This window comes from Eleginops maclovinus, chromosome 6, assembly GCF_036324505.1.
Source record: "Eleginops maclovinus isolate JMC-PN-2008 ecotype Puerto Natales chromosome 6, JC_Emac_rtc_rv5, whole genome shotgun sequence".
Classification (NCBI taxonomy): Eukaryota; Metazoa; Chordata; class Actinopteri; order Perciformes; family Eleginopidae; genus Eleginops; species Eleginops maclovinus.
The window spans coordinates 13,591,836-13,618,074 of record NC_086354.1 but is presented as its reverse complement, the minus strand read 5'-3'; the positions used below and the strand labels follow the sequence as shown (position 1 = coordinate 13,618,074).

At 40.2% G+C, this 26,239-nt stretch overlaps 1 protein-coding gene across 2 annotated transcripts in view; it reads left to right on the top strand.

Moving 5' to 3' along the window:
* The first annotated feature begins 4,720 nt into the window (after nt 1–4,720).
* Nucleotides 4,721–26,239, top strand: part of LOC134865389 (glypican-5-like) — an 89,333-nt gene continuing 67,814 nt past the window's right edge. For both annotated transcript variants that reach the window (XM_063884878.1, XM_063884877.1), the window contains exons 1-2: nt 4,721–5,129; nt 13,466–13,627. In XM_063884878.1, the coding sequence (XP_063740948.1) occupies nt 4,952–5,129; nt 13,466–13,627 (340 nt within the window). In that variant the 5' untranslated portion in view covers nt 4,721–4,951. The remainder of the gene's footprint in view (nt 5,130–13,465; nt 13,628–26,239) is intronic.

Sequence of the window (26,239 nt, the reverse complement as noted above, 5' to 3'; positions counted from 1 at the left end):
GAATGAAGGATCCCCTGCCATGATGACTGCAGCCACTTCATCCTACTGAAGTCCTATTCAAAGGATTGGATGTGCATAATTGGCATCACCACAGTAATGTTTGTTAACTCATCACATGGTTAAAAAATCTCAGCATGAGTTCACACTGTACACAGTTTTATGGCTATGTGTAAATACGGACTGTAGTTGTTCTTCAGGGATAACAAATGGATTTCTCAGTGAATACATGTCATGTTTATGTGATGACTGCAAGGATGCTAGGGCTGACTACTGACCTATTCCTGGTAAACTACGGATACCTGAGATTGTTTATTTAAAAATGTGTTTAGAACCAAAGTAAATTAAAGTCACCTCATACTTTTTTAAATAACAAATACGTTGTCCTAAGTTAATGGTTTTTATTACAGAAAAACAAACCTGAGCATTAATGAATGGCTATAAAAAAAACAAGGGTTGTTAGCACCATCTGCTGACCAATTTCAAATAAATAACTTTTGTCCTTCCTTTCTCACTTGGTTCAAAAATGGCATGAAAAGGACTTACCAGGAGCAGCAGCACCAGGAGTGTCCCATTTAACCTGTACATCTTTCTGTAGAAATGGATCTCACTTTCTTAAATCAAATGTTAAGATTATACAGAGTCTGACTAGATCAGGGCAGGAACAGATGGTCCTAGTTGCAACACATAATATAATGCAGTTAGACTCCTCAAATTCAAAACATTAGGAATTAGGATTAAATCATAATAAAATCACAGCAAAAAAAGAAAGAAAGAACATTTGACAATATTTTCTCATAGACCTGCAAGTCCTAAAATGTAGAAAACATTTACTGGAATGTGTAGCTTTCCTCAAACACAGGCCTACATAGATGTGGCTATTGGGGTTGGTTAAACGGTTGCTTTGTGAATTAAATGTTAGACTACTATTTGCTATAGAGAAATTACGGTACGGTAATACTGTAATATTTATAACCAGACCTTTTCACTGCAGAAACTATGACACATGGCTGTATTTGACCAACTGGACACCGTGTGATCTTTGCATGAAACTTACCTCCACTTACCTTGCTTAATTTCGGATGATCATTGAGGTAAATTTGACACCTGTATTTATCACTGTATTCAATGCGAGTACCCTGTTTGACAACAATCTGCAGCTAGCTACTTAGTTCGGCAACCTTTTAAGCTAGTTTCTGAATGACAACAAACTGGCACTAGCTAAGTAGTTCGCTCTCATGTTTAGCTTGTTAGCTGACTAACGTTTCTTATTTAGTTACCGTGGCCTGTAGGCTCCATTCACTCTTTTGGTAGGCTGAAGTAGTGGTAAAGTCTGACCGAGTTGACATAGGGAATCTTTCTTAAATCACCGAGTTAATCACAGATAGGCTAAACGATGATCGCCATTGAGGCAGATACACTGGCTAGTTTACAAATATACTATTTTAAAGCGTTGTTTTGAGTCATTTACTCCTCTTGCCTGGTTAACTTTGTTCAACTACAGCCTAAACTGGTCTGTGTGTTGCGCTAACTTAATACAACAACGTCAATAACATAAAAATACATGGCATTGCTGTACCTACATAAGTGTCTTTCACTCTGTACCAATATACTTTGTTATTCATTGTTCCCAAAGTTCAAAACGTCTTTACCTATTGGCCAGCTACAGTACAATGGCATTCTGTCTTAAACTCTCTAGCCTACTGTATCAACAGAGTGCAAGTGATTTTTTCCCTTTATTTTCTCTACATTTTGTTTACAAGCAGTCTTGGTATCAGCTGGTTGGAGCTTTGTTCCTCTTGTTTTCAAAAAGCTACAATAATTAAACATCTCTCTAGTCCTGCTGGAACAATCTTCCAGTAAAGTTATAGATGGGATTTTCAGGCAGGTTCATATACCAAGTTAGTTTGCTACAGCACTTCTGAGGGTCACTGTATCTCCAAATGTATGCTATGGTGTGATGATTATTTACCAAGAAACAAAAAATTGAGAATTGGGAGTTTTAATCCGATTGCTGTTCATATTGCTTCTTTTAAATGTCTTTGATTTTGCTAAGGTAACAACAAGCGAAACTTGTCTTTGTGTTGGTTGACACATTGTATACGTTGTGATAAGTTAACGTGCGGAAATGAGTGGAAATAATTTATGGAAATAAGTTCAATAAATGGTTAAACTCCTATACGAAAGTAGCATCTCATCATAAGGAATGATTTTCGCAGATCATTCTAAAACTCAATTGTCAGTTCTGATGATGACCATCAAGCTTTTGGTCCCGCTGAGACTCACTGGATCTTTTTAATTTACTTGATTTGTTTATTGTTTCTTATAAGACATGTTGAGGCATTGGGACTAATTAATAACACATTTGCCTTGCAGGAATGGGAGGTCAACATCTGAGAGCATGTTGTGCTGTACAACTTCATCACTTTGATCTGCTTTAGCTTTTGCAGAGGGCCTCCTTCAGGTAAGTGGATTTTCAACCTGAAGATAGTATCATGTAAGATCATATAAGATTGCAGGTCTACCAATTGCACTGTTGAGTCAAGATGCTCGGGCATTTACCTATAAAACAGCCTTTGACTTTGCTGTTCTCAAATTATGCAAGATAAAACAAGAGGACCACTGTGCTACTGGTGCCTCCAAAGTGGTCAAATCTTAACTGGAATATTAGCATCCTTCTACAGGGGCTACATCACCTGTCACATGGCCTCCCCATGCTATGTTTTGCCTCTGCAGTAATATAACCACTTGTATCGGATCACACTAGTGAGGATGACATTGGGACTGTACTTGACTGAAGATCACCCTCTACTGGAATGCTTTATATCAGCATACAGAAACTCACAGGTAGGACATTGATGAAAACTGCAGAGCATTGCTCAGTGTCTGCAGTACTTGCAGACGTTTTTTACAGACATAACTAAATAAAGGCTTTTCAGTCATTAACATCTATTTAGTTGTAAAGAAGACCATACGTTTAATCTATGATGTGGGTACAGCAAACTTGGTGACCTTCATGCCTTGTTTGCTGTTTTGTGGTAGCTAATCTTTATTGTTGTTGAATCACTGTGTAATCTTACCCTTTATTTATTCCTGGCTGCTTTTGCTTCCTAGCCAACGGAAGAAGAGCGGAGTATTTGTGTTAAAGTTAAATAAAGTATTTTGTGGCAGCAGCTGTTTGTGTTTCATGAACGCCATTGGATGGGTGGTTCATTATACAAGCAGTTGCCAGTAGATCAGTAGGAATGGAAATCTCTGCTGTAGCAGGCCTGCAAAAAAAACTAGGACAGGCAATAAACTTATTATTAATAATAATAATAATAATAATAATAATAATAATAATAATAATAATAATAATAATAATAATAATAATAATAATTCTTTGTTTATGTAGCAAGCCATAAATAAAACCAGGTTCGCAATGGTTTGCTGCTTACAGATCATTTTAACAGTTTTACTTTCATAAGTAAGTAAGTGCACGGGTGAATTGATAATTTTAATTTTCTATAAGGTGTCCAAGTAAAAAAAAATGAAGCCAACATGCACTGCACGAGGCAACTGTCTAAGTGAACTGCAGCTATCATTCATGTTATTATCTACACCTGTGCTTTTCTTGCTGCGACACCAATGTCTGCTAAGAAAAATATCTATAACATGTATCAGACAGTTGGCCACGTACCCTATCTGTCCAGATGAGGGTTGCACTTAACAAGAAAAGGTTTAAAGGAGCAGTGGTGATCAAGTTTTTAGATAAGTGCAAAACACTTTAATGTGTTACACACCTAATCTGGTGTTTAACACATCTAACCTGCTGAAAAATACTGCCTTATTGTAGGCCAGTGACATTTTATAATCATGTAGATTTCTTTGCTGAAGTATCATAATGCAGGTAGGTGTGAATTATTACAAGGTGCATGGCCTCTGGATTCATTCGCTACATTTTGAATCTTAAGTTTAACTAAATTATTGAACACTAAATCTGAAAAAGACATCATTATGATTGTTGGTTTTGTTTTGGGGGGATCATTTTAACATGAAACATTTTAGCCAGTAGATGGCAGTAATGTGAATCTAATAACTATCAGCAACAGTGAGCAGAGGATTCTAAATGTTGCAGGGAGAATCAGCTGCAAATCATCCATTACTATACTCTGAAAAAAACAAAGTAAATATCTTGTCCTGTTTTAGCCAATTCAACCCTACATTCTTATGTATGTTTCTGTCTTGGACAGATCAAATTATCGGCTGGCATTTGCTCATTTGGTGGGAACTAAATAGCATCTTATTGTTCTGATATTGTTTTTCACCTGTAGCAGTGAATGCACTTATATCCATTAGTTTCAGTGGAGAAGTGGAATGATCTTTGGCTGTGAAACTAAAATAAACAAAATATTTAGGGGAAAGGTGAGTGTAATGATGTGTTTTATATTCAGTTGTAACCCTTTTACTATAAAGGGACAAAAAAAGTAACAACAAAACATTCAATTACAATGCGAATATCGTGGGTAAAATACGTACGGATAATGTTTTTGTTTATGCATTAATACCACCGGAAATTGTTCAGTAGTTGTGATTTAAAATGGTGTTAAAAAGCTACCGACACTGCAAGTCCCTATAGGGATAGTGTAGTGAGTTTTAGTTGGGGTAAGTAAACAGAAAGGGAGGGGAGTGTGCGCAAGGCTTTGGAAACAGGCATGCAGACGCAGACAGCCGACCACTGCAAAGTGTTGAGCGCGGGACAGACTGGCTCTAGCCCACACCGCTCTCCCTCTTTCCAAGAGAAGACCCGAAGCTCTCATCCCAACCAATTATGTGAAAATCAGACGGAAACGTTAGACAGATGTTTGAACTCATCGTCGCTTCATTGTACTTGAGTGCAGTCTATTTTCAACACTGTCACACAGTTTGCAGCCAGGCTACAGATCCACAAGGGTACCTGGTGTGAGATGCGGCAATGTCCCGAGGAATATGCCCACGCGTAAACTCTTGCGAATCCTTTTGGATTTTGTCAGCGGTCATATTTGCGGTGAATTTGATCGACGTGGACGCGTACAGCTGTCATGAAGTGAAGACCGCCTTCCAGCTGCGGCAGGTCGGGCCGCTGCACCGCGTACCGGAGACACCTGGCACAGGTGAGCCAGTGGGTTAGGCACATCATGGTGAAGTGCACTTTGGCTGAAGTGTTGCTCAGACATCACATTTTGTTATTGGATCTGCAGTCAGTTTATTAATGGATCAGCAGAGAGTGGTTGGGCATTTAACTTAAACTACAATCATATCGATGTCAGCAAACAACCTACCACGTGCAAATGTATTTAATAGTTATTAATGCTTAAAATTTAAAAAGAAGAAAAAAACCTTTGATTATTTCCAATGCTTCAAGCCATTCTGTATGTCTGTCAAAAGCACACGTGGGCCAGCACACTTACTGTGAGTGATCTCCCAACAGCAAAACTAAGCCCAGTGAAGTGGCAAGCAGCAGAGAGAGATACAGAATTGATAGTTCTTTCTATCTTCACTTTTGTCATTATTCATGTCAGTTTGACCCAACAATATCTGTTTTATGTTGGGAAAGTTATTGGTCATCATTTTTTTGTCGAAATCTAAATGAAGTGATGATTGTCTGTCAATCCCTTTTCATAATTCCAGGCATCATGTCCATCGTTGTTCTGAACATCCCAAAATTGTTTTATTGTACTTGCACAGCCTCATGACTTTTACAACAACTTGAACCTTCACACGCTAGTTGTTGCGTATCTTTGACACAACCTACTGAGATTTTGATCTAGAACCAGGGTAGTGTGATGACAAGGTCTCATATGATTTAATCTTTGTGGATAAAGATTCAACAATATTGTGTCCACAACAGGAGGAGAGAATGATGTGAACAAGCCACCAACAGCTCTTATGCCCCAGTGTCTTTAGATAATTTGAGTGGCATAGGCCCTTAAGAGTGCATGCCCTCGAGCTTAAGAACCACACCACGCCTACAGAGTTGTTCGGCACCTCTGCTGACTGGTGCCCAATTTCTTTTTTTAGTTTGTCAGATTTTTGCAAGTGCGATGCTTGAAAGCAGCATCAAAAGCCTTGAAGATTTTGTGTTATGTGCTTTCCTCTTGCACACTGGGGAAACGTTTTTTTTTACGAGTATAAACATTAGATCCAAATCTGTTTTGGAGGCAAAATGCATTTTTAGGCTTTAGTTCAACTATGCTTAGTTTGCTTAACAGCTTTTCTGCAAGCATAGTGAGAAACTTTTAAAACATTATGTCATATTTTTTCTTTGAGGGGCCATTTTTATTTGCATAACTCTGAAAAACAATGTGAGTATTCAGTGTAAATTATTATGTTTTTACTATAGTTTCTATACATTTCCTCCTTTTATTGTGAGTCTTTCAGAAGGCTACTAATGCATGTTTCCTGGCAAATACTGAAATACAGTAGGTAATTGTATAATTATCCCAACAGCAAAAGTGTTGCATGCAGGTTGTTGGCAGCTTGTGTATGACCCAGTCTGAGTATGCAAGCTGTAACAGTGAGAAGAGCAATAGATAGCTGAGTGGTTAACATACCTAGAGGTGCATCCAAACCACTTGATATGTTTGTTTAGCAGGGTGTCACTACTAGCAACAGAGGATGTCAACTTTATTGCAAGCAGTAGTTTTGGGAAGGACATCGCTTTTCTTAGGATGTCAGGCGTCTAGAGCAACAGGCTTGCGTGACAAGATTTTACAGTCTGCAGTGTATTGGCAGAAGCTACCTATAAGTATCCCAGCCTACAATACCAGCTGTTGATGGGCATTTTACCTGACTGTGAGCAAATAGCAGCATACACGCAGTATGATGTGAAGCCTATGGAACAGTCATTACTCTTTAATAATTTTTTCCCCCCCACTTCTATATTTTATTTCTGAGACGCACCCTCCATAACATTTTTGTAAAACTGGGCTGCTATGATGCAGATACAAACTGCAGCTTTTTGGTCCGGACTATTAATTGAAATAAATATTTGTGTGTAAAAGATGTGTTGAACTGCATTTACTCTCCAAAACCTCTCTGCCCTTCACAGCTAATCAAACATTGCTGTCACTTCACCAGTACATTTTGGGCTTCAATCTTATTTTGTTTTTTATTTGTATTTAACCTAGAGAGGTTGTTTTGGGTCAGGCGCAATCTTGTCTTCAAAGCGCTAACCATGGAAGGCGGTGTTTGAGTGGGAGATTTGGTGTATATGTGTGTGTGTGTACACAATTATGCTACTCTGTTTCAGTTCTCAGATCAAATGCCAATAAAAGCAACTCTTGAAATTTGAAGTGGCAAAACTTCAGCCCTTTTCACAGTCTGATGTTTGTTTTAGGATACAGTGCTGCGTTTCATTCATGTGTGGCAAACTGATTTCCTACTAAGCGCCAGGAGTGTGGCAGCGGGGAACTTAAGAGTTAGCCATTTGGATATGATCCCACATGAAAAGAATCACACTTTTACAGTACGGATGAATATTTCTGTTTTTGATTCAACAAAAACGACAAGAATACGTACTGATCATGCCATATGAATGTATCCCATTGGCTCAATGAGGTTGCACAAGTACTAACATTCTTTACTTAAGTAGGAAAATATCAAATGTTGCAATAACGTAATTAATGTTTTAACTACTGTAGGTGTCCTAACCGATTAGATTTATACTATAACTTTTGTTTATGTACTGTTAATAGGAATATTAAGTCCCATAAATGAATTGGAGTGCCGTTTATAGGCACTCATCATTTATAGAAAAATACTTAACTACATATGTCTGCTGAAGCTGTTTTATTGAATGGTCATTTAATGTCTGGGGAGTATTTTACCAATACTGGATGTCCTTGTATGGAATTATTTCAGAAACAAATGTTTTCTTTCCAGGCATTAAATGTGTTCTCTGGGCCACACTTTATAAAGAGTGACTTTATCTCCATGCCAGATTCAGCTTTAAAGGAACTTGAATAATCAGTGACATGAAGTTGCTTATCCTGTGATTATTTTTAAAAGTTATGACCACTTTGGTACTGTGGTACACAGCCAAAGACTCCATATTGAAATTACTACAGGGTGCTGATTTAGCCCTTTGGAGATAGATCATTTTGAAAGCAGACAGCTAGCAATGCTGCTCACAGACGCAGTAATTCTACAGCTGGCTTCTTGGATAATGTCCTGAGATATGATCAACCAATTTTCCAGCTCTTTTAAAACTCTGATCTGATTGAGCAGGGCTTATCTGATTGTGTGCATACCAAACAACAAAACACTTTGTTAAACTTATTACTCTACTGCCACTCTGAGTCATTAAAAACCTTTTTTAGAAATGACAGTGTGTTATATTAAACACAAGGGAAGCAGGGTCATGTGTTAATAGCAAGGGGATGGGAACACACCGTGTTATCACATGTCGCCACATCCTTAACCAGTAACAATGTTTAAAAGCCATGGCAAGCTCTCAAAGCTCTTTGTGTTCTTTGATTGGCTGTAGTTATCTGTGATTCCCTTTTTAACTCTCACTTAGAGAGCATGCATATGTTGAACAGCTACTGAACTCCGTTCACACCTAAAATGATTTGGCATTTCTTTTCTTTCCCTGTCCTTTCGATCACCTACTCAAATAAATTCACACAAGAACATTAAAAAAACTAAATCCATTGGTGGTAAATAAAAGAAAAAACCCTGACGTCTTTGAGTAAAAAGAAGGTAGATTAAAGAACTGACAAGCACCCCAGATGCTCTTTCTCTATCTTAATACAAACGCTCCAGCCTTCCTAGTGTTTTCCCAGTATGAAGCTAATTACTGTCTGAGTCGGTCTCTATGCAACATCTCTTATTGGATTTCAGCTTTAGTCTAGTTTTTGAGCTGATTGTGTGCTTCCTTACACTCCTTGAATTCTACTGTGGTTGAAGCTCATTTTATGATCTAAGTACACTGCCAAATATATAATCTACATCTCCAATAATATAACCATTTAGACAAGATGGGCTTTCTGTGTTTTAGAACAGAAATAGTGCATGAAAGGAGAGCTGGTTCCTGAGAGGGAGTGTTTAACAGAGTATTTTAAATGCTATCATAATTACTCTGCCAGTTAGTGGCTGAGCACACCTCTGATACTGCAGCTTCAACAGGTCTGCATCTATCAACCCGCCAGCCTCTTTCGAAGCTCTTCCTGTCCAACCTCTGCCCTCTGGAGGGACTTTGGTACCTTTGCCAATCACTTAAGGCCTTTCTAGCTCAGGGTTTGCGAAAGCTAAACATTCCAGTAGTTTCAAGGTTGTCCAAAAATGCAGGTATGTGGCATATACCATTTTGAGATGTGTTTTCATTCAACATGGTCCATCCAAAACACAGCAAATCTCTGTAAAGTAAATATCCTGTATTTTCAGTGGATCTGTGATCTTCAAAGCGAGCTGGCTTCCTGAGGCAGGGGAAGGGTTACTGCATTAATTGGCTACTTTCTAACAAAGTTATTCTTGTTCTCCGAAAAAAAAAAAAGCGGCAGCATTAGGAACCCACAACCCTCACCATCATCAACAACATTTCCACACCATGTTGAGGAGATGTGAGCTGTATATAGATCATTTTCTGGGTGCAAGAGTTTATGCACGTGTGTTTGAAAAGTACGTTAACCATCTTATCTGCAGTATACTGCACTCATCTCTGTTACTGTAGTACCACATTTTGAGAATGGCATGTGAGTTAGCTGGGCAATTATACAGTGGTAGAGTTTCACCTCTCTGGAGTTTTGACTTGTGCAGTGAAGGGCACTGAGGTGTTGCTGAAGGGATTGTGACTAGCAAATCAAGACCCCTGAGCCATGGCTTTAATACGGCAAATTACTCCAGAGGTATTTGTCACCTGAGGACGATTAAGGGAATTAGGATTCAGAGTTGACATCCAGTCTGGAGAGCAAAGTGTGTTAAGGTTTAGCCAGTCAGAATGAATAGTATTCACATTAGCCACTAAGTACAAAGGACGAGTGGAGTTCAGTCCTTTTGGCTTATTCAAGCCAATACAAACTCATATTAAAGCCAAGAGTTGATATGTGAAATCAGATAAATAGCTACGCCTTGTAGACAAATTAACATTGTCAGGTATTGAGAAACTTTGAAAATTGTAAAATAAGAAACATATTCTGGGGAAAGTGCTGCTACAAAAGTCTCCTCCCACACATTATGCATATCCCTGTTATTGTTTCCTATATTGTTTCCTAAAAGTTATTAAGAGTATAAAGTATAACAGTATACATATTTACAGTATTCCCACATCTTTATTATCATAGACATAGCTGGCTGCCATTAGAAGGGTGTAATGGTTGAAAAGACATTACCGAGGAGTAATCAAGGTGTGGTGTCTGTAAAATGTACCAGTATCTGGACGGTCAACAAAATGTAATATAACTTTTTGGGTGAACATGTCAGCATGGACATTAACAAGGTTAATTACCAGTGATGTGATGCATACAACAAGATGTACACTGTATTTAAAGCTTGAACTACACAAATGTAGTTGAAGTTGTCTGTGTGAGTATTGCATTAGTGATTGAGGGCACCATGACACCTCTGTGAAGTACATGAACGGTGCATACAATAACTTTATGGTAGAGCGGCAAAGAGAAAGCAAAGTTGAAGGCAACTCAAATGTCATGTTGACTTTTAAATTAACAAATAACATAAAGCCAAATGTATGCAGGAATGTCTTAAATGCAGTCATGCTGATCTCAGCCTAAGTCAAGTCAGAGACCATTCCCATCTAGAAATTCAAACATTTGAAGCAGGACTTGAAAATTATTGATGAGTCATGGTCCCTGAGCAATTTAACAGAGCTTGGGTAGTTTTTTGAAAATAATGGGGAAAAATTGTCCAGATGTTCACAACCTTTGCTGTTGCCAAAGGTGCCTACCTCAGTTTGAATCTGTGTACATATTTTACTTTTATAGATGCTTGGTTCTTCTTTTTTTTCATTAACATTAAATACCTTTTAAGCCACACAAAATGGTTTATTTTCATCAAACAATAAAAACAAAACCTTTTTTATAGGGTTGCAGCCTGTATGAAAATGTCAAATAATAGTGTGGTTTCAAATAAAACATGTTTTACTCAAACACTTCAGGAATTAGCCACTGAAACGCTGTTACTGTATACTGTAGGTAAACTATTTTCATATATCTTGAAAGCCAATTTAATAATATGTTCATTCAAAAAGTGACATGGTTTAACGATTCCAGAAAGGGGCCTGATATATTCGTGACACAGTCAGCTTGTCCTGACTGCTGTGGTGGCTTTAACAGCCAAAGTCTTTCTGAGTATCACTTACTCCATGAGCTACTCGCAAGGGACGGAGAGGCCAGGCTGGATTCCACTTTGAGTCCCTGGATATTAGTTTCATATCACAGATAACACACAAACACAAAGGAGAGAAAGAGCCAGCCAGTGAGGAAAATAGGGTCAGGGACAGAGGAGGAGAGAGGACACACGCCAAATATGGACATATGACAACCTAAAACAATTAAAACAATATATTATGCTTTCAACAGGCAAGTAATATTTGACAAGTGCCTAATGTTTCCCATGTGTCCTTCAGCTTTCTAAGAGTTGAGTTAATACGTTATTTGATATTTACATTAAGAGTTTCACATTAAGACTTCAGAATTATGAAGTGATTGACAAACATGTCCTTTTTTCAGTAGTTTGTGGACATCTAAACAATATGATATGTTGGATAACGATGAAAGAAGGCCTTTATTGTTTGTTGTTGCATGTCATTTTGGCAGACAACACATTTATTCTACCAAATCTGTCCTGCACAGTGGAAGCTACCCCCCCAAAAAGTAGTGGAAATGTGTTTTTGAGTTGCATCTCTTGATTGATGAGGTCATATTAAATGAGATCATTTTAATAAACAGGGATCATTAAACTAAATGGTCAAAGTATGATGACATTCAACCCCAGAATGAGCTGGACTCTTACTAGAATTCACTTGTTCTTTTGGCATTTTTTACAAGTAATTCCACATTTTTGGAATTACTTGTAAATTGAAAAGTTTTTTATTATTTTTTTTTAGGTTTAAATGAGATCCTATTTTACAAGGGAGTTCTGGCCACGACTGCACACTAAAAACAAAGGAGAAGTTCTAACAAGATGTATTTAAAAGTTTGTTTTTGTAGGTTTAAGCACATTTTGAAACTGTTTTTTTATTTTGTATCATGCTCATTAAAAATGTTTGGATAATAGCACTTTTAAGCCTAGTAGGATATTGAAAAGTAGCAGATGTAAACTCAAAACAGCTGCCTACATTGTACCCTGTTAAATTTGGTATGATGCCATCTTAAAACATGGATGGTCAAGGTAAGCTACAAAAAGACCCGTCCCCCACTATACAGCCCTAAAGGTGTCAGCAGGGAGTGGACAGCTCGGAGATAATGAGCTGTAAGGGACAGGACAGGCAGTGATGACTTCACTCGTCTGGCTCTGGGATGGGAACAAATGGAGCCTCGCTGGGTAATTAAGAGACACCCAGGCCTCACTGGGATATGCCAGGCAAATGGGAGAGAGGGAGCAGAAAGGGAAAGAGGGATTGAGAATGCAACCCTATTGTGTTTCATGGAGGGATTTGGACAGTGAGGCACTGATCTTGCGGTCTGCCCTAAGGCCGTGCTTTAGGCTCTGGTTACAACACCTGCCTTCCGCCACCCCTGTCCAGCCTGACCCCCGTAAAATGAGTTATCATATCAGACTTCTGCATTATGGAAATGTCCCTGTGCAAGGAAATGTGTGGGAAAGGACCATCTTAATAGCCCATGCTAATTGTGTGCGGTCTCAGTGATGTCATTACAGTGTTTATACGTGCAGCGATGGTGAGAAGCAGGTGACACTGGCAGGGTGGACCCCTGATGTAACTGTGCCTGATTGAGCTGTTCCTTGGATCATATTATTTGCAGTTAGGTCATTGCTTTCATGTGGTTGATCTTAGCTTCAGTATTATAGCTAATAACTGTCTTACTCTAAAGGTGATTTCACACAATTTACGGCACATGCGTGTGTTTGTCCGTGTGTATGCTCATATTGCAAAACGCAAGTGCATGCATGTGTTTTTATGGCACAGTATACATACATGTGCAAATGTATATCTTGATGACATGTGTGCAATTGTATGAGCCAAAGGTATTTATATATTTAGCAGGGACAGTATTTTTAGCAGCAAACGAGGATGAATTCTTGGTCTACTTTCTCACCCTCCCATGGTGCCTCCTCTGTCTCCCAATGGAGTTATGGAGTTATGGCCCGTCTATCTATGTGCATACTCAGGACACTATACAAATACTCACACATATTTGCCGAGCAGTGTAGAATTGTATATCTATGTCACTGGATAAGAGAAAATGGGATAAATGCTGATATCAAACAATTAAAGAAATATAACATGTGTCCTTATGCTTGTCTTTCCTAGATGTGGATCTGATGGTCTGTAAGCACCAGGGTCCGTCCTGCTGCACCCGGAAGATGGAGGAGAGCTACCAGTTGGCTGTAAAAAGAGAAACCCTCCTCAACATTCAGTCCTACAGTTATGAGCTTGAGCACCTCATCTCCGGCCACTCGGATGCCTTCCAGGGTAAGCGGTCGGACAATGGGGCCAGATGGGGGTTTGATAGGATTGGCCTGATCCACTGAGTTGTTGTATATGGATGGGAAAGAGATGATGTGTGGTTGGTGAGGTCATCTCACTATCTGGTACATGTTGTACCTACCAGTATATGAGACTAATAAGATGCTTGCTTCTGCAAAGTATTTAATTTAAAACTTGACTCAGCTTAATGCTGACCTGTCACTGAACTTGTGGCCCTTATTCATATTCAAAATTCAGCAATAAAAACAAAATACTTGTGTTTGTTTTCTTGCTTCCAAAGAATATTTATTTGTCCAATATCTTGTGAAGAACGTTTTTTATTCAGTTCCATAGGGTCACTGTAGCTGGCTTGCAGGCAAGTGTGCAACTCAGGAAATGGGCATGGCTTCACTCCCCTCCCCTCCCCTTTCTTCTGTGGGTTTGGCAGCAACAGAACTACAGAGAGTGATCACTGAGGGTAAAAGGGAAAAGAGGGTATAGAGGCCTTTTTTCCGGCCTCCAGTGTTTGTTGGGAGATGATCTGCTTTGTCATTATGTGACCCCGCTGTCAGGACAGCAAAACAATTACTGGAATCCTTGAACAGATTACAGTAGTTTTGGAAAGTGAAACAATCCGTGCACAGTGATTCTTTTTGTTTGTTGGTTAGTGTTTATTTCTGAAGATTGTTTTTCCTTGTGCTGCCTCTTTGGTAGCCCGGTCAGTTCAGATGTCTGAGTTCCAAATAAACAGACCCTGCTGTAGATACAAAGCCTGTTTGAGCTAGGTCTTGCCTGCCAAAGGGATTTGTGCTACGCCCAACTGAATCAAGCAATGCACTATTTGCCCAAGCTTGTCTTTCCTCTTCCTCTACTGATTGCTGTGTCATTTAAATTTGAAAATTTCCGAAATAGACCAAGTTTTTCCTCCACGAAAACTCCGAACACAATCCCACAGAGGGCGGGGACATGCTTTGGATGTTTTTAGTCCTACAGGAATTTTGGTACCATGCAATTAGTTTTATAAGACAATGGATTGGTTAAAAGCCATGCTGTGTTTTATGATGGATGTCCAATTCATATTCTATGTTTAAAAAAGGTGTAATTGAGATTAAAACTGTTTAGGGAACAGACCCTTGAGAGAGTATTATTTTAGAAAAGTGTTGTCATGGAGATAGTTACTGTCATGTTTAACTACAGTGTTTAATGTAGCAAAGCACCACCAAGATATGCAAGTCCAGTCCCTATATGCAAATTACTATAGATACATTTTCACAGAATGGAAATTAGCCCCCTTACAGAGTTCTTCCACACAGTTTACTTGAATATAACTATGTTCGAGAAGTGTTTCTGGTATTTGTCTTTTTCATCATCATTAAGATCTTTCCCGTATTACCTCATGTCTGAGCCTGTCAGGAGAATGAAGATCAGGTGTTTCACATATCCAGAAAAGGCCAAGATGGAAAATAACAATGGAATAACAATAGAAACTGGAGGATGGTGGTGCTGAAAAATGATGATGTCACTAGCCCTCAATGTACAAGGCCTTCTAAGGACAGTCTCTGTGCTGTCTGAGTGCCTCAAGTGGAATGTGAAGTAGCAAGTGTCTCATATACTGCATGAAGTAATGAGAATATGATTTTGGCTGATACCCTGGTAGAGTTATTTACACGCTCACTGGTGGAAAATTGTTTGTGGGTCGCTTTCTTCTCCTACCCCTTTTTGTTTGTACAGTATATATTTCCGATGGCACCTTGTGCATTTCACCACGGAGCCACTAGTCTACAGACCAAAAACTCTTCTGCTGTTAATCTGTTTATTGGATAATTCTTTCATGATGCGGCCACTGTTTTCTCTACAGCGTTCCTTCACTATGTCATTTAAGTCATACTGCAAATCTTCTAAAGGCAATTTCTATGTGTGTTTTCTTCATCCACTGTAGCTTTTATTGTTTTAACTCAAATCACTCCTGCTGATTTCTAAAGTTTGGCCAAAAGGACGAGCCCATTAGAAAGGAGATGCTGTGTGTGTGTGTGTGTGTGTGTGTGTGTGTGTGTGTGTGTGTGTGTGTGTGTGTGTGTGTGTGTGTGTGTTTGTGTGTGTGTGTGTGTGTGTGTGTGTGTGTGTGTGTGTGTGTGTGTGTGTGTGTGTGTGTGTGTGTGTGTGTGTGTGTGTGTGTGTGTGTGTGTGTGTGTGTGTGTGTGTGTGTGTGTGTGTGTGTGTGTGTGTGTGTGTGTGTGTGTGAGTGTTTGCGTTGGCCTGCCTTTGTTTTGACAGCTCTGTAGGCCCTACTGTGCTTTGTCTTGTGTGGGAGTTGTCATGTCATGAGTATGACCCCATAAACACAGACCACATTTATTAATGCAATGGAAGTTTTTTCCGCTAATGTTACTGATACTGTATAAATATGAAGGATCAGGTTCATGGGCATGCTGCACAAACATAGCTTTACAGTGGAACTGAACCAATAATCTTTGGGATTCTCCAGATATTGCCTTCTACTTTCACCCTGCTACTGCCACACCCTAAAATCATGCAAGCAGGTTACATCTTTTTACATAACAACCTCCCTTCCCCAAAATATATTCTTTTCTCTATCTTTCCTCATACCATTGAACTTTTCCAAAACCTACAAATAGATAACCCTCTCTAACTCTTAACACACGAACAGACAGACTCCGAGGTAATGAGTGTTGGGGCCTGATAGTGGATAGGTGTGAACCCCAGAGCCCAGTCTAAGCTGGTCCAGCTTAAAGCTGCCATCAATGGCTTTTCTCTGTCAGCCTGTTCTAGCCAATCAGATCTGGACTAATCTTACTGGCTGGACACCTTTCTGTGGCCTTCTGATTGGCTAAGACAAAGTTGAACAGATGGATTGGCAACTTGAATCTCTATACGTCTGTTTGCCCTCCTACTCGTTAATCAGTAGATCTGTTGGTTCAGAGCCTTACTTTTAATCAGTTCCAACAACCTCATAAAAATAACTTGTTCAGTCCAATAATCAGCAATCACTTGTTGGCAAGTTGTTGTACAGGCAAACCAAATTTGTTTGTGTGTGCGTATGCATGACAGGTGGGAATGATGAGCAACAGAGTCAGTATCTGGGTATAGTGTGTACTCGCACTGCTGGGCAGCAGATGTCAAGAAAATGCTGACACTTTTGATCACTAGTGTCACCGATATGAGCCCACAGCTAAAGGCCATGACGTGTGTGTGTGTGTGTGTGTGTGTGTGTGTGTTCCACCATTTTATGCATTGTGTGTGTATGTGTGTGCATAAATCTGTACCAAAGACATGAGAGCATGTACAGTATTTACCACCCATGCAAGGGACTGCGACCACCTAAAGCAGGGGTGTCCATACTACGGCCCGGGGGCCAAATGCGGCCCGCAGGCCATTTTGAATCGGCCCTCTGCAAGTTCTAAAATTATAATACAATACTTTTGCTTGTCTTATATTGTACTTCTCAAATACATATGTTCAAATATATGAATGAGCCCAATTTTCAAATAAATTCAGTCATTTAGAATTTAAAACATTTTAACAAATCTTAGGTGATAAAAAAACAACAACAATAACTTCAATCAGCAATCTGAGGCTTCTGTTTCCAGGAATGAGCTGCCAACAAAATAAATGAAACCCTAAAGAGAGATGGGATGTAGGCTGTTTTTTTCTGAAAGTTTTCAAGTATTGCGCATTATTCACTTACATTTGATGTGTTTCGCTAACTTATAACTTAACTTATGAGGCAATATTCGCCTCTATAAGTGGCCCAGCTCTCTGTATATTTTTTTCTGTATGTGGCCCTCAGTGAAAAAAGCCCTGACCTAGTGTTTCGACTTGTCCTCACAAGAGTTGACAAACTCTTTTCAGAGAAGTGCCTTTCTGTTGGCCTAGATCTCTCAGAAGTGAAAGTCATATCATTATAAACTTTAGGTGCCCTTTTAACAAAAGGACAAGGACTTCATGAGAGAGAGAGAGAGAGAGAGAGAGAGTCCGTGGCAAGGATGTTGCCTTTCCTCATTGAGGCGACATAATTAGCAGATTCTTGTCTCATCATCCAGGAACTCACCAGAACACCCCCCCCCCCACCCCTGCTGTCCTGGGAGACAGCACATTCATGAGTGTATGAGTGATAAAGGAAAAAAAACTCATCCTGATGCTCAGAAATACTTCAGGGCTTCAGCTGCTAATGGTTGAATGAAGAACGAGATGACTTGGAGACATACCAATTGGCGAAGAGATAAAATAAACACTGACTTTATGGTTTGTTGGTGTGTTTGTGCCCTCAAGCTCCCTCAGGTGTCTGAGATCAATCAACTGTAATTGTCTCTCTGACCCTGATTGCCTTTGTGGTTACAGTAGGCAGTATTCTTCATGTCTGTTGCTCTTTACACCACTGTCTCTCATTCTGACCTCTAGGCGTAGACAGATGGATGAGAATATCTAGCCTAAAGCCTTATTGTTGATAAGCCAATCCAGATGAAAATTCCTTTGCTGTCTTCACTTTTACTGTCAGGATCATCCTGGGTGGCTCACACAACACACCCTACATAAAGGCAACTGTCGTATTGATTAAAAGGTGCTGATTTATGTGTGTTTGTGTGGGCATGTGTGTGTGTGTGTGTATGCATGTGAATGATGAATCACTTGCCTGTGGTTGCCTATCTCCATTCTTTTATCAGAATAAAACCCCCTGTATCTATTTTGCAATCTCTCTGCATTTGTCTGGAACTTTTTCTCACTTTTGCCTGTGATCTTGTTAGCTTGTCCTCTCTCACATCATTATTTCTCTTACTTCATGTCTGCACGTTGTTTTTTTCTCTGCAGATGTTTTGACCGACAGGGTTATTGCTCTAGAGGCTGATGCTTGGACACAGGATGACATTGCACCGCACCATGAGCTCATGCTCAAATTAGGGAGGATATCCGGAATCCATCCCTACACGTCTCATTTAATCATACAGGGTGGAGTGGAAACGTGTTTATGGACCTAATAGTGGGAGCGAATATATTGCGTGTGTAAGTCTGCGAGTCCGAAGGATGTTTGCGTTTTATCTACGCCTCTTGAGTCTCCTGAATAGACATGACACATAAGGGCTGAATGTATATCCCTCCGAGTTTGCAGGACTCGGGCTCGCTGGGGAAAAGGGGGAAAAGAACAAAGGGAAAGAGGGGGGAGGGAGGGGAAAAGCTCAAAGCCCCTCACAGTCATAAAGTCACACTTGAAGCGTCCCTAATTAGCTCTGCTTTTTATCTGTCCCTCTCAACTAAGCGTGGATATGTGAGAAACAGGAGAAGTAGAGAATTAGGCCTAGAGAAGGAGAAGTGAGAGCTCATGGTTACCCAGGTTAGAGAGAAAGTGTGCTCAGGTGTGTTTGAATGTGGTTTTATCAGGCAGGTGCGTAATGTGGTTAGCCTTTTTAAAGAATGTTGAGTCAACAGGTTTTTGCCCTGGAGATTCACACTGTACTGCTGCTCTCTGAAAACTCTCCCTTCTTCTTCCTTGGTGTCTCTCTCTGACTGTGCTCCATGCGTTGCCAGCATTGTTTGCTTAACAGCATGCTGGTAGTAGGAATGCTACAGGGAGTCCTTATGTCTCAAAGATAACCCACTTGCCAAGAGTGCACACCAAAGAATGAAACCATAAACACTACATTCTTCTCCATCTTCTTCTATACCCCATAAGTTTCCTTTAATTTATTTTTCGTCATTGTTTTTCTGCTCCCCAACAGCTTCAATCTTCTTCACAAGCCATCAATGCTCCTCAATATTACATTCAAAGCCTAAACAAATATGAGCTCTGTGTAGATTAGCCTGCCGCCAGTCTCCACAGCTATAATTTGACATACTAGCATGAAATGAAACTGAGATAAATACCCCTTTTTTTCTCGCCAACACCATCTCATCTCTCATGGAATGACTTTCTGACTACACTTTTTCTGAGGGTGCTTCTCAGCTATCCTTAACAAACACTCTTGGAGTAAACTAAGCTTCATTAGTCTCACTACTATTGTGTGAGCATAATAAGCTTGAGGTCCAAGAAGTCTCACTGTAATCTCAGACAAAGTCGCATCTCCTGGGGCTTGTACACTGTCCAAGACAATTTGGCTTTTCTGGAACACAATCTGTCTGGCGGGGCTGATGGGATTTGTCGGTCCAGCCTGGCCTTTCCAGTGTCCTGTCTGACTCTGCTGCGCCCTCCTTCCCAGAATGATCCCACAAGTCAAGTGTGTGCGTTTTTGTGTGTGTTGTGTATAAGTCATAGATATTAATCTTCACTAGCTCACATGTTTTGTGAACAGCAACTGGCTGTCAAAATCTTTATCAGAAAATTCCTGTTAAACAACATAGGAGCGACTCTTTTCTTTTTTTTGTAAAATTGTCAAACATCCATTTTTGTTCAGTTTACAAATGAGATACTGTTTAGGGAAATGCAGGTGGATTTTGACCAAAATAAGGTCATTCTTGGAGAAATAAGGAAGTATTGGTAAGCCATAGCGTGAGGGAAAGAGGGTTTGAGCATCCAAATTGGCCAGACTTGCATGTCTGAGGAAGATGAGCTTCCATCCGACACCTGAGGGAGATCAGGGTGTGTTCCTAATATGTGTTTTTAATGCATAAGTGGGTGAGCGTCTTAGTGTGCTTGTCTCTGTGTTGTGACTCACACGGTTAATATCGGCCCAGAGTAGGTTGGAATTGGCTTTCCATCTCCCGTGTCTCACCACCAACTCACTTCATCACTCCCTCATTCAAGTCAACCCTCTTTCCTCATTACGCCCTGTGTTGGACACTCCTCTGCTTCCACTCCTTCCTCCTCCTCGCCTCTATGGCTCCTAGCGCACCATTAAGTAGTCCCCAAAGGCTTTATTCACAAATCCAACAGTCATTCATCCATTGTATTCTGGAGGAGGAGGAACATTAAATTTGAGAAATGAAGGGACAAAAAAAGGGATATGGTTTTAACCGTGCCCAGCCGAGTATTGTTTGTATGATCCATGATGGATTATGATATCTGAATGCCAAAATGAACAGACATGGGTCTGCTCCTAAATCAACCCCTATGCAGTCTATCAATGGAACAAATTACGTTTTTTCTCCTCTCAGAAATGTTTTTATAAATTGATCTTAATTATTCAGTATTTCCCTTTGACTTATTTCAGACCGCAAAATGGATTGAAGCATGTTTGTGTTGTTTTCAGTGGCATAAGGAAAGGGGCTTAGGCTTTATCAAAAAGTAGTTTTGGTTAATTGCTGGAATCATGCTAGTGTCCCCGTCTGTGAACAAATCATAATAAAGCTGAAAAATGAAAATGGGCTACACCTGCTAGGAAAAGTGGATACATATTTCATTAGACTCCCTTTCATCTTGCATTTCTTTCACTCCTCAGTCAGTTTAAGGGTCTGTTTCATGTTAATCTCATGTTAGCCTAAATGTTTCCTTTCCCTTTTCATGAAAATCTGGAGTCGAGTCTTCGGCAGATCTGAACAACATTTTACAACTCAGTCACTGGAATCAAACCTGTTAAGCAGTTTCTCCAGGATGTGAAATGCATATAAACTTGCATAGTGTGCAATAAGGCTGCTCATGCTTTATTTACAGTTAATGTCAGAAGTCATTCCTACTTGTGCAACTAGCATACTTTTTGATGTAGCTTTAAGTAGCTATCATTAAGTGTAAATACTTGTTTTATGTATGACACTGTGTTCTGCTGATTAGCGCTACACTACCTCAAAAGAGACACTATGATTTATATGCCAATAAACAAAAGAGAAATGGGGGGTCACTATAGACCTGTTGCCCTCTTAATGTGTAAGACCAGAGGTGCTGTCCATCAGCCTGTCAACAGTTTGCCCTCATGCTGGCCCTCCACATCTCCCCTTTATGGCATTAGTCATTTGAACAACTCTCCCTCCCTCCCCTGCTCTTCCCACCACCCCCGTGCTCTGTCTCCTCTGTCCCTGTCCTTCTCTCGACTGCTCATTCCCCCGCCTTCGATCATGTTTCCCTACTTTGGCCCGGGCAGAGAGCACTGATCCCCCTCCTGTGCAATCTCCACCGCCACTCCTCCCCCACACTACATTAAAGCCCAGTGCACCCAAATGCCCCTGGCATCTGTGGAATTGTTTATGTTTCAGAGTTTTGATATAGCTGAGCTGCCTTTTTTAATTACCTCTACAACCCCCTGCCCCTTGTCTCCACCCTCACAAGCCGGTTACCCCACCTGTTAGCTCCCTTATAGGACAAGACAAGTAGATAAGGATTTGCAGCCAGGGTTTGCCAAACTTTGTGCACCTATGATTGCATACGTGGTGTTCCTAAAGGGACTTCTGGAGTCACAGAGTTTTTGCACAAGTGCAGCCCCTCCAGTTCTTGTAGGTCAAATGTGCATGATACCACGTCTGCGCCTGTTGTTAACAGATGAGTCATGCTCCGACTTTAGACTTTAGATATGTGATTATACCACACAACTATGATGAATCAACAGATTGATTCATTGACTTATTAATAGTTTATTAGCATTAAACTGTTATCTGAAAGGTTAACGGCTGGGAGATTGTATGACTCTGCAGCCCCCTCCTGTAACCTAAGATCACCAGTGCTGAGTGTGAGATTGCCTTATGTACTGTATTTCTACTAATTAAAACAAGGATATGTAATCTACACATGTGTCACTATGTCATATATCTGTGTGGTGACCTGTCTGAAACCCAAGCCTGTGGTAGGATTAAAATGCTTTGCCTGAGAAGATGGTTGGTGAGGTCCAGCCAGGACTGATTGCCAAGATAGGAAGGGAACACAGCTCCATGGTATGAGCACAGTGTCTCCTACCTCATTATCACAATATTACCACATCTTAAAGCACACACACATACACACCAATCTCTGCAGTCCTACAGGCGCGTACTTAAAAATACAGACATACAATACATGCACTCATACTTGCACTTATTGAAAGATGATGTCTCCCGTATGACACAGAACCAGTTAAACCCTCTCAGGGATGTGCAACTGGTAAAGGTTACAGGGTCACACAGACCGTCTTCTTTTTTCTCAATTAAAATATCTGGATTCATAAGAAATCCCTTCCACACATTTTACTAATCATCTGATAAAGTTAACCTTAGTTTACACATTTTATTATACTTTTTAATTACAAGTAAAGTTTATAACTGTTTATGATTTGTTAATGTAGCTGTGTATTAAAAATGAAGACTTGTTCGCATTGCAATCGGAACTTGATAGATAATTTCATAAAGTAAATGTCACAACTGTCTAAACAATATGTCACATTCAAAAACATGTTTTATTTAAAGGGAGAAAATACATTTCCAGAATTTTACTGAAGTAACATAGGCCAACTCATATTGGTCAGTAGAATACATTTATCTGGGACTGCACACATGCATCTGATTTAAATGTGTAGTTGCTTCGGTGTTAAAGACCTTGCTGTCTCCACAATGTCTTTTTGATATAACCACTAGGAGTCACCAAAGTCAGAAATGTTCAAAGGCTACACATAAGGTCTTTAATATTAATTAATAAGTAACACACCGCAATTGCAATAACTACATCTTCTTCTACTACTAGTACTACTGATCATAAAGTACAATCTGTTGGTCAAACCAACTCCTATATAATGCACATTTAGCATGTTGGTCTGTAATAACAGTTTAGTGCCACTTGGCTGTCTGTGCTGCGATTTGGCAACAAATGAAGCGTTGGCCTTAAATACGTACTCAGACTGTGTTAAGTACTCACGCATACATGCATGTCTCTCAGTGTGAGAGTGGCTTAGACATCAGGGACTGCTGGGTAGCAAAGGCGGAAAACACTATGGTTGTGACTTAAATCACAGAGCTGCCACTGAGCTTATTTTGTCTCTGTTATTTTGGCAGCTTTACCATGGTGACACTAATTGTGCCAGTTAAACATTGGGTTGCCATGCAGAATGAAAAGTGGAAATAGCTTCTTATGATTAAACCCAGTGATCTCAGAGAGTGGCCTTGGCATAGCATTGATGGAAAGATATGGTATAATATCCTAAGCCAGGTTCATAATACAGTTGAGGCCCCTGCAGGACAAAGGCCTCTTCTGCTTTGCCACTGTTGCTTTTTTATCCGTTTAATACCTTGTTTATCCCGAGCAGAGAGCATGTCAGATTACCCCTACAGTACAAGGCCACAGACAAAGCAAGCCTCTTCCTTTATTCCTGTATAGTTAGCTTGACAATTAGTGTTTTAAATGTCAGTGAGTTTTGAGTACTTCCTTGGAAATTAAAGATAATTGCTCCATGCAAAACAGCCTCAATCCATCCAGACTTCATTTCCCAACAGGCTTACCCATGGGAGTATGTGGAATTATAATGATAGCCACCCACAACTGTTAGTCTGAATGGACTGTGGTTGATTCCGATTCAGACACTGAGGTCAGCCAGAACAATAAAACCCAAATTGAATATCATGCAATCGTAGTTAGGACTTTAAAAGCAGCTGGTTTCTTGTTTTTTTTTTTTTTTTTGTTATCGACATGTTTCCCAGAACTGAAAACTGAAGAAAAAACCCCAACAACTGTACTTGATTTATCACAAAATGAGAAACTGGATACATTTGAGTGTGGGAGATGACATGATTGAGAACAGATAATATCTGATGTTGAAAATGATTGAATCATGGAATCTGGTGTTTTGTTTGTTAGAAGAGAGGAAGAAAGGTGCACTCCGGTTCTTCTTGTGTATATTCAGAGAAGGACATGTTTGAAGTAACTGCCATGGAGACACAGGGAAGTGCTCCGGACCAAGGGGCCAAATGAATCCAGATGTCAGAGCATGTTCTCAAGGTGGAGTCCACTTTTACAGTAGTTGTTTTTACTTATTCAAGAATTCAGTCGCTTCTTTTTATTCCATTTTTCCTGGCAGTCTCACACCCTCCCCTTTTTTCCTCTTTCGTGTTCTCTCAGTGTCATTCTCTTGGCAAATAAAAATATGTTTTTTTAACAAGTATGGAATGTCTTAAGGATTTAATGATCCTGTCAGAAACTCTTTGAAATATCAAGGCATGGTGCTATTGAGAAGCATAGGAAATATTATTGAGTCTTTATGAGAAAACTAGATTTTCTTGTAGGGTAGTCTAGTTTTGCTTTACTCCCACCACTGCTCACAGAGAGTAAGATTAAACCATGATATTTCTGAGCATGATAATTTAATAATAACATTATGTAATGCAGTGTAACCTCAGCTTGTGGGTACATCTTGTGGGGTAAATGTCTGACTGGAAGGCAAGCATGTGGACCCCCCACTGATACCAACTCTGAAGCCCCACGGGCTTAGGAAACACTGAGTGGGAAATGAAACTGCAACCTCTCTGCAAATCGAATCTTGTTTTTGCTTGTTTCTTTTCTTTTTTCGATTGTCGCTCTTTTTGTGTTTGTCTTCAGCTGGTCATCTTTACATTACATGTCATTTAAGTGACTGTTTATCAATCGACTTACATCCACTTCAATGCTGTTGAGTATCTCGCTCAAGACACATTGACATGCTGAGAGCAGGGGTTGGGGATCGAACCACTGACCCTCTGATCGGTACACACCCGTTTCCCCCCTGATCCACCGCCGCCCGTCAGACAACCACTTGTCCCCCTTCGCTATACAGTAATAATCCCTCACAGACCGTCACTTGTCCAGTCTGCCTGCTTTATTTTTGTCGCATGCAGTCACACTCTGTAAAGCTCATCTCATAGGCCACAACCCTGAATGTCATGCGTGCGCGAGCAGGTCTGGTCATGACGATGGAGCTCTCTGGGGCATTATAAATGAGTTGTGCCTTTTGCTGGCCGGTGGGGAGTCCCCCTGTGTCACAGACAGCGGCCATATTAGTGCAGCTGTTGAGGAGTATATGACTGTTGTTATCCTTCTGTCTGTGAGCTGGGAGGGGCTGGACACACACAGGCACACACACAATCACACACATACTCATTCGGTACCATTCACTGTGCAAATATAGATTCACTATGTGAGAGGTAGTCTTATGAATGACTATGTAAGTGTTAGCATCAATCAAATGAATCTCAAATCAGCAAATTATGGTTTATGGCGTTGCGGTTAATAACATTTGGTTTGCAACATAATTGTCAGAGTTGTCAAAGGATGTCCACTTTTGTTATGGATGTGTGTGTGTGTGTGTGTGTGTGTGTGTGTCTGTCTGTCTGTCTGTCTGTCTGTCTGTCTGTCTGTCTGTCTGTCTGTCTGTCTGTCTGTCTGTCTGTCTGTCTGTCTGTCTGTCTGTCTGGGGGTGGGGGTGGGGGGGGAGTGGGGGGGGTTGTTGGCACCCTCCTTTTCCTGTCTCAATTTCTGTACAGTTGCTACTGCTCCTTCATGTTCTGTCATGCTTTTAAGCTGACATCACACCCCAGAGGAGATAGTTGTGTCCAGTACATAGACACATAGACACACACACACACACGCACGCACACACACACACACACACACACACACACACACACACACACACACACACACACACACACACACACACACACGCACACACACACCTATCCAGAAGAGATTTTAGGGAAAATTATTTAAGAATTTTGATGTTCCTGTGATCTTTTTTGATGAAACTT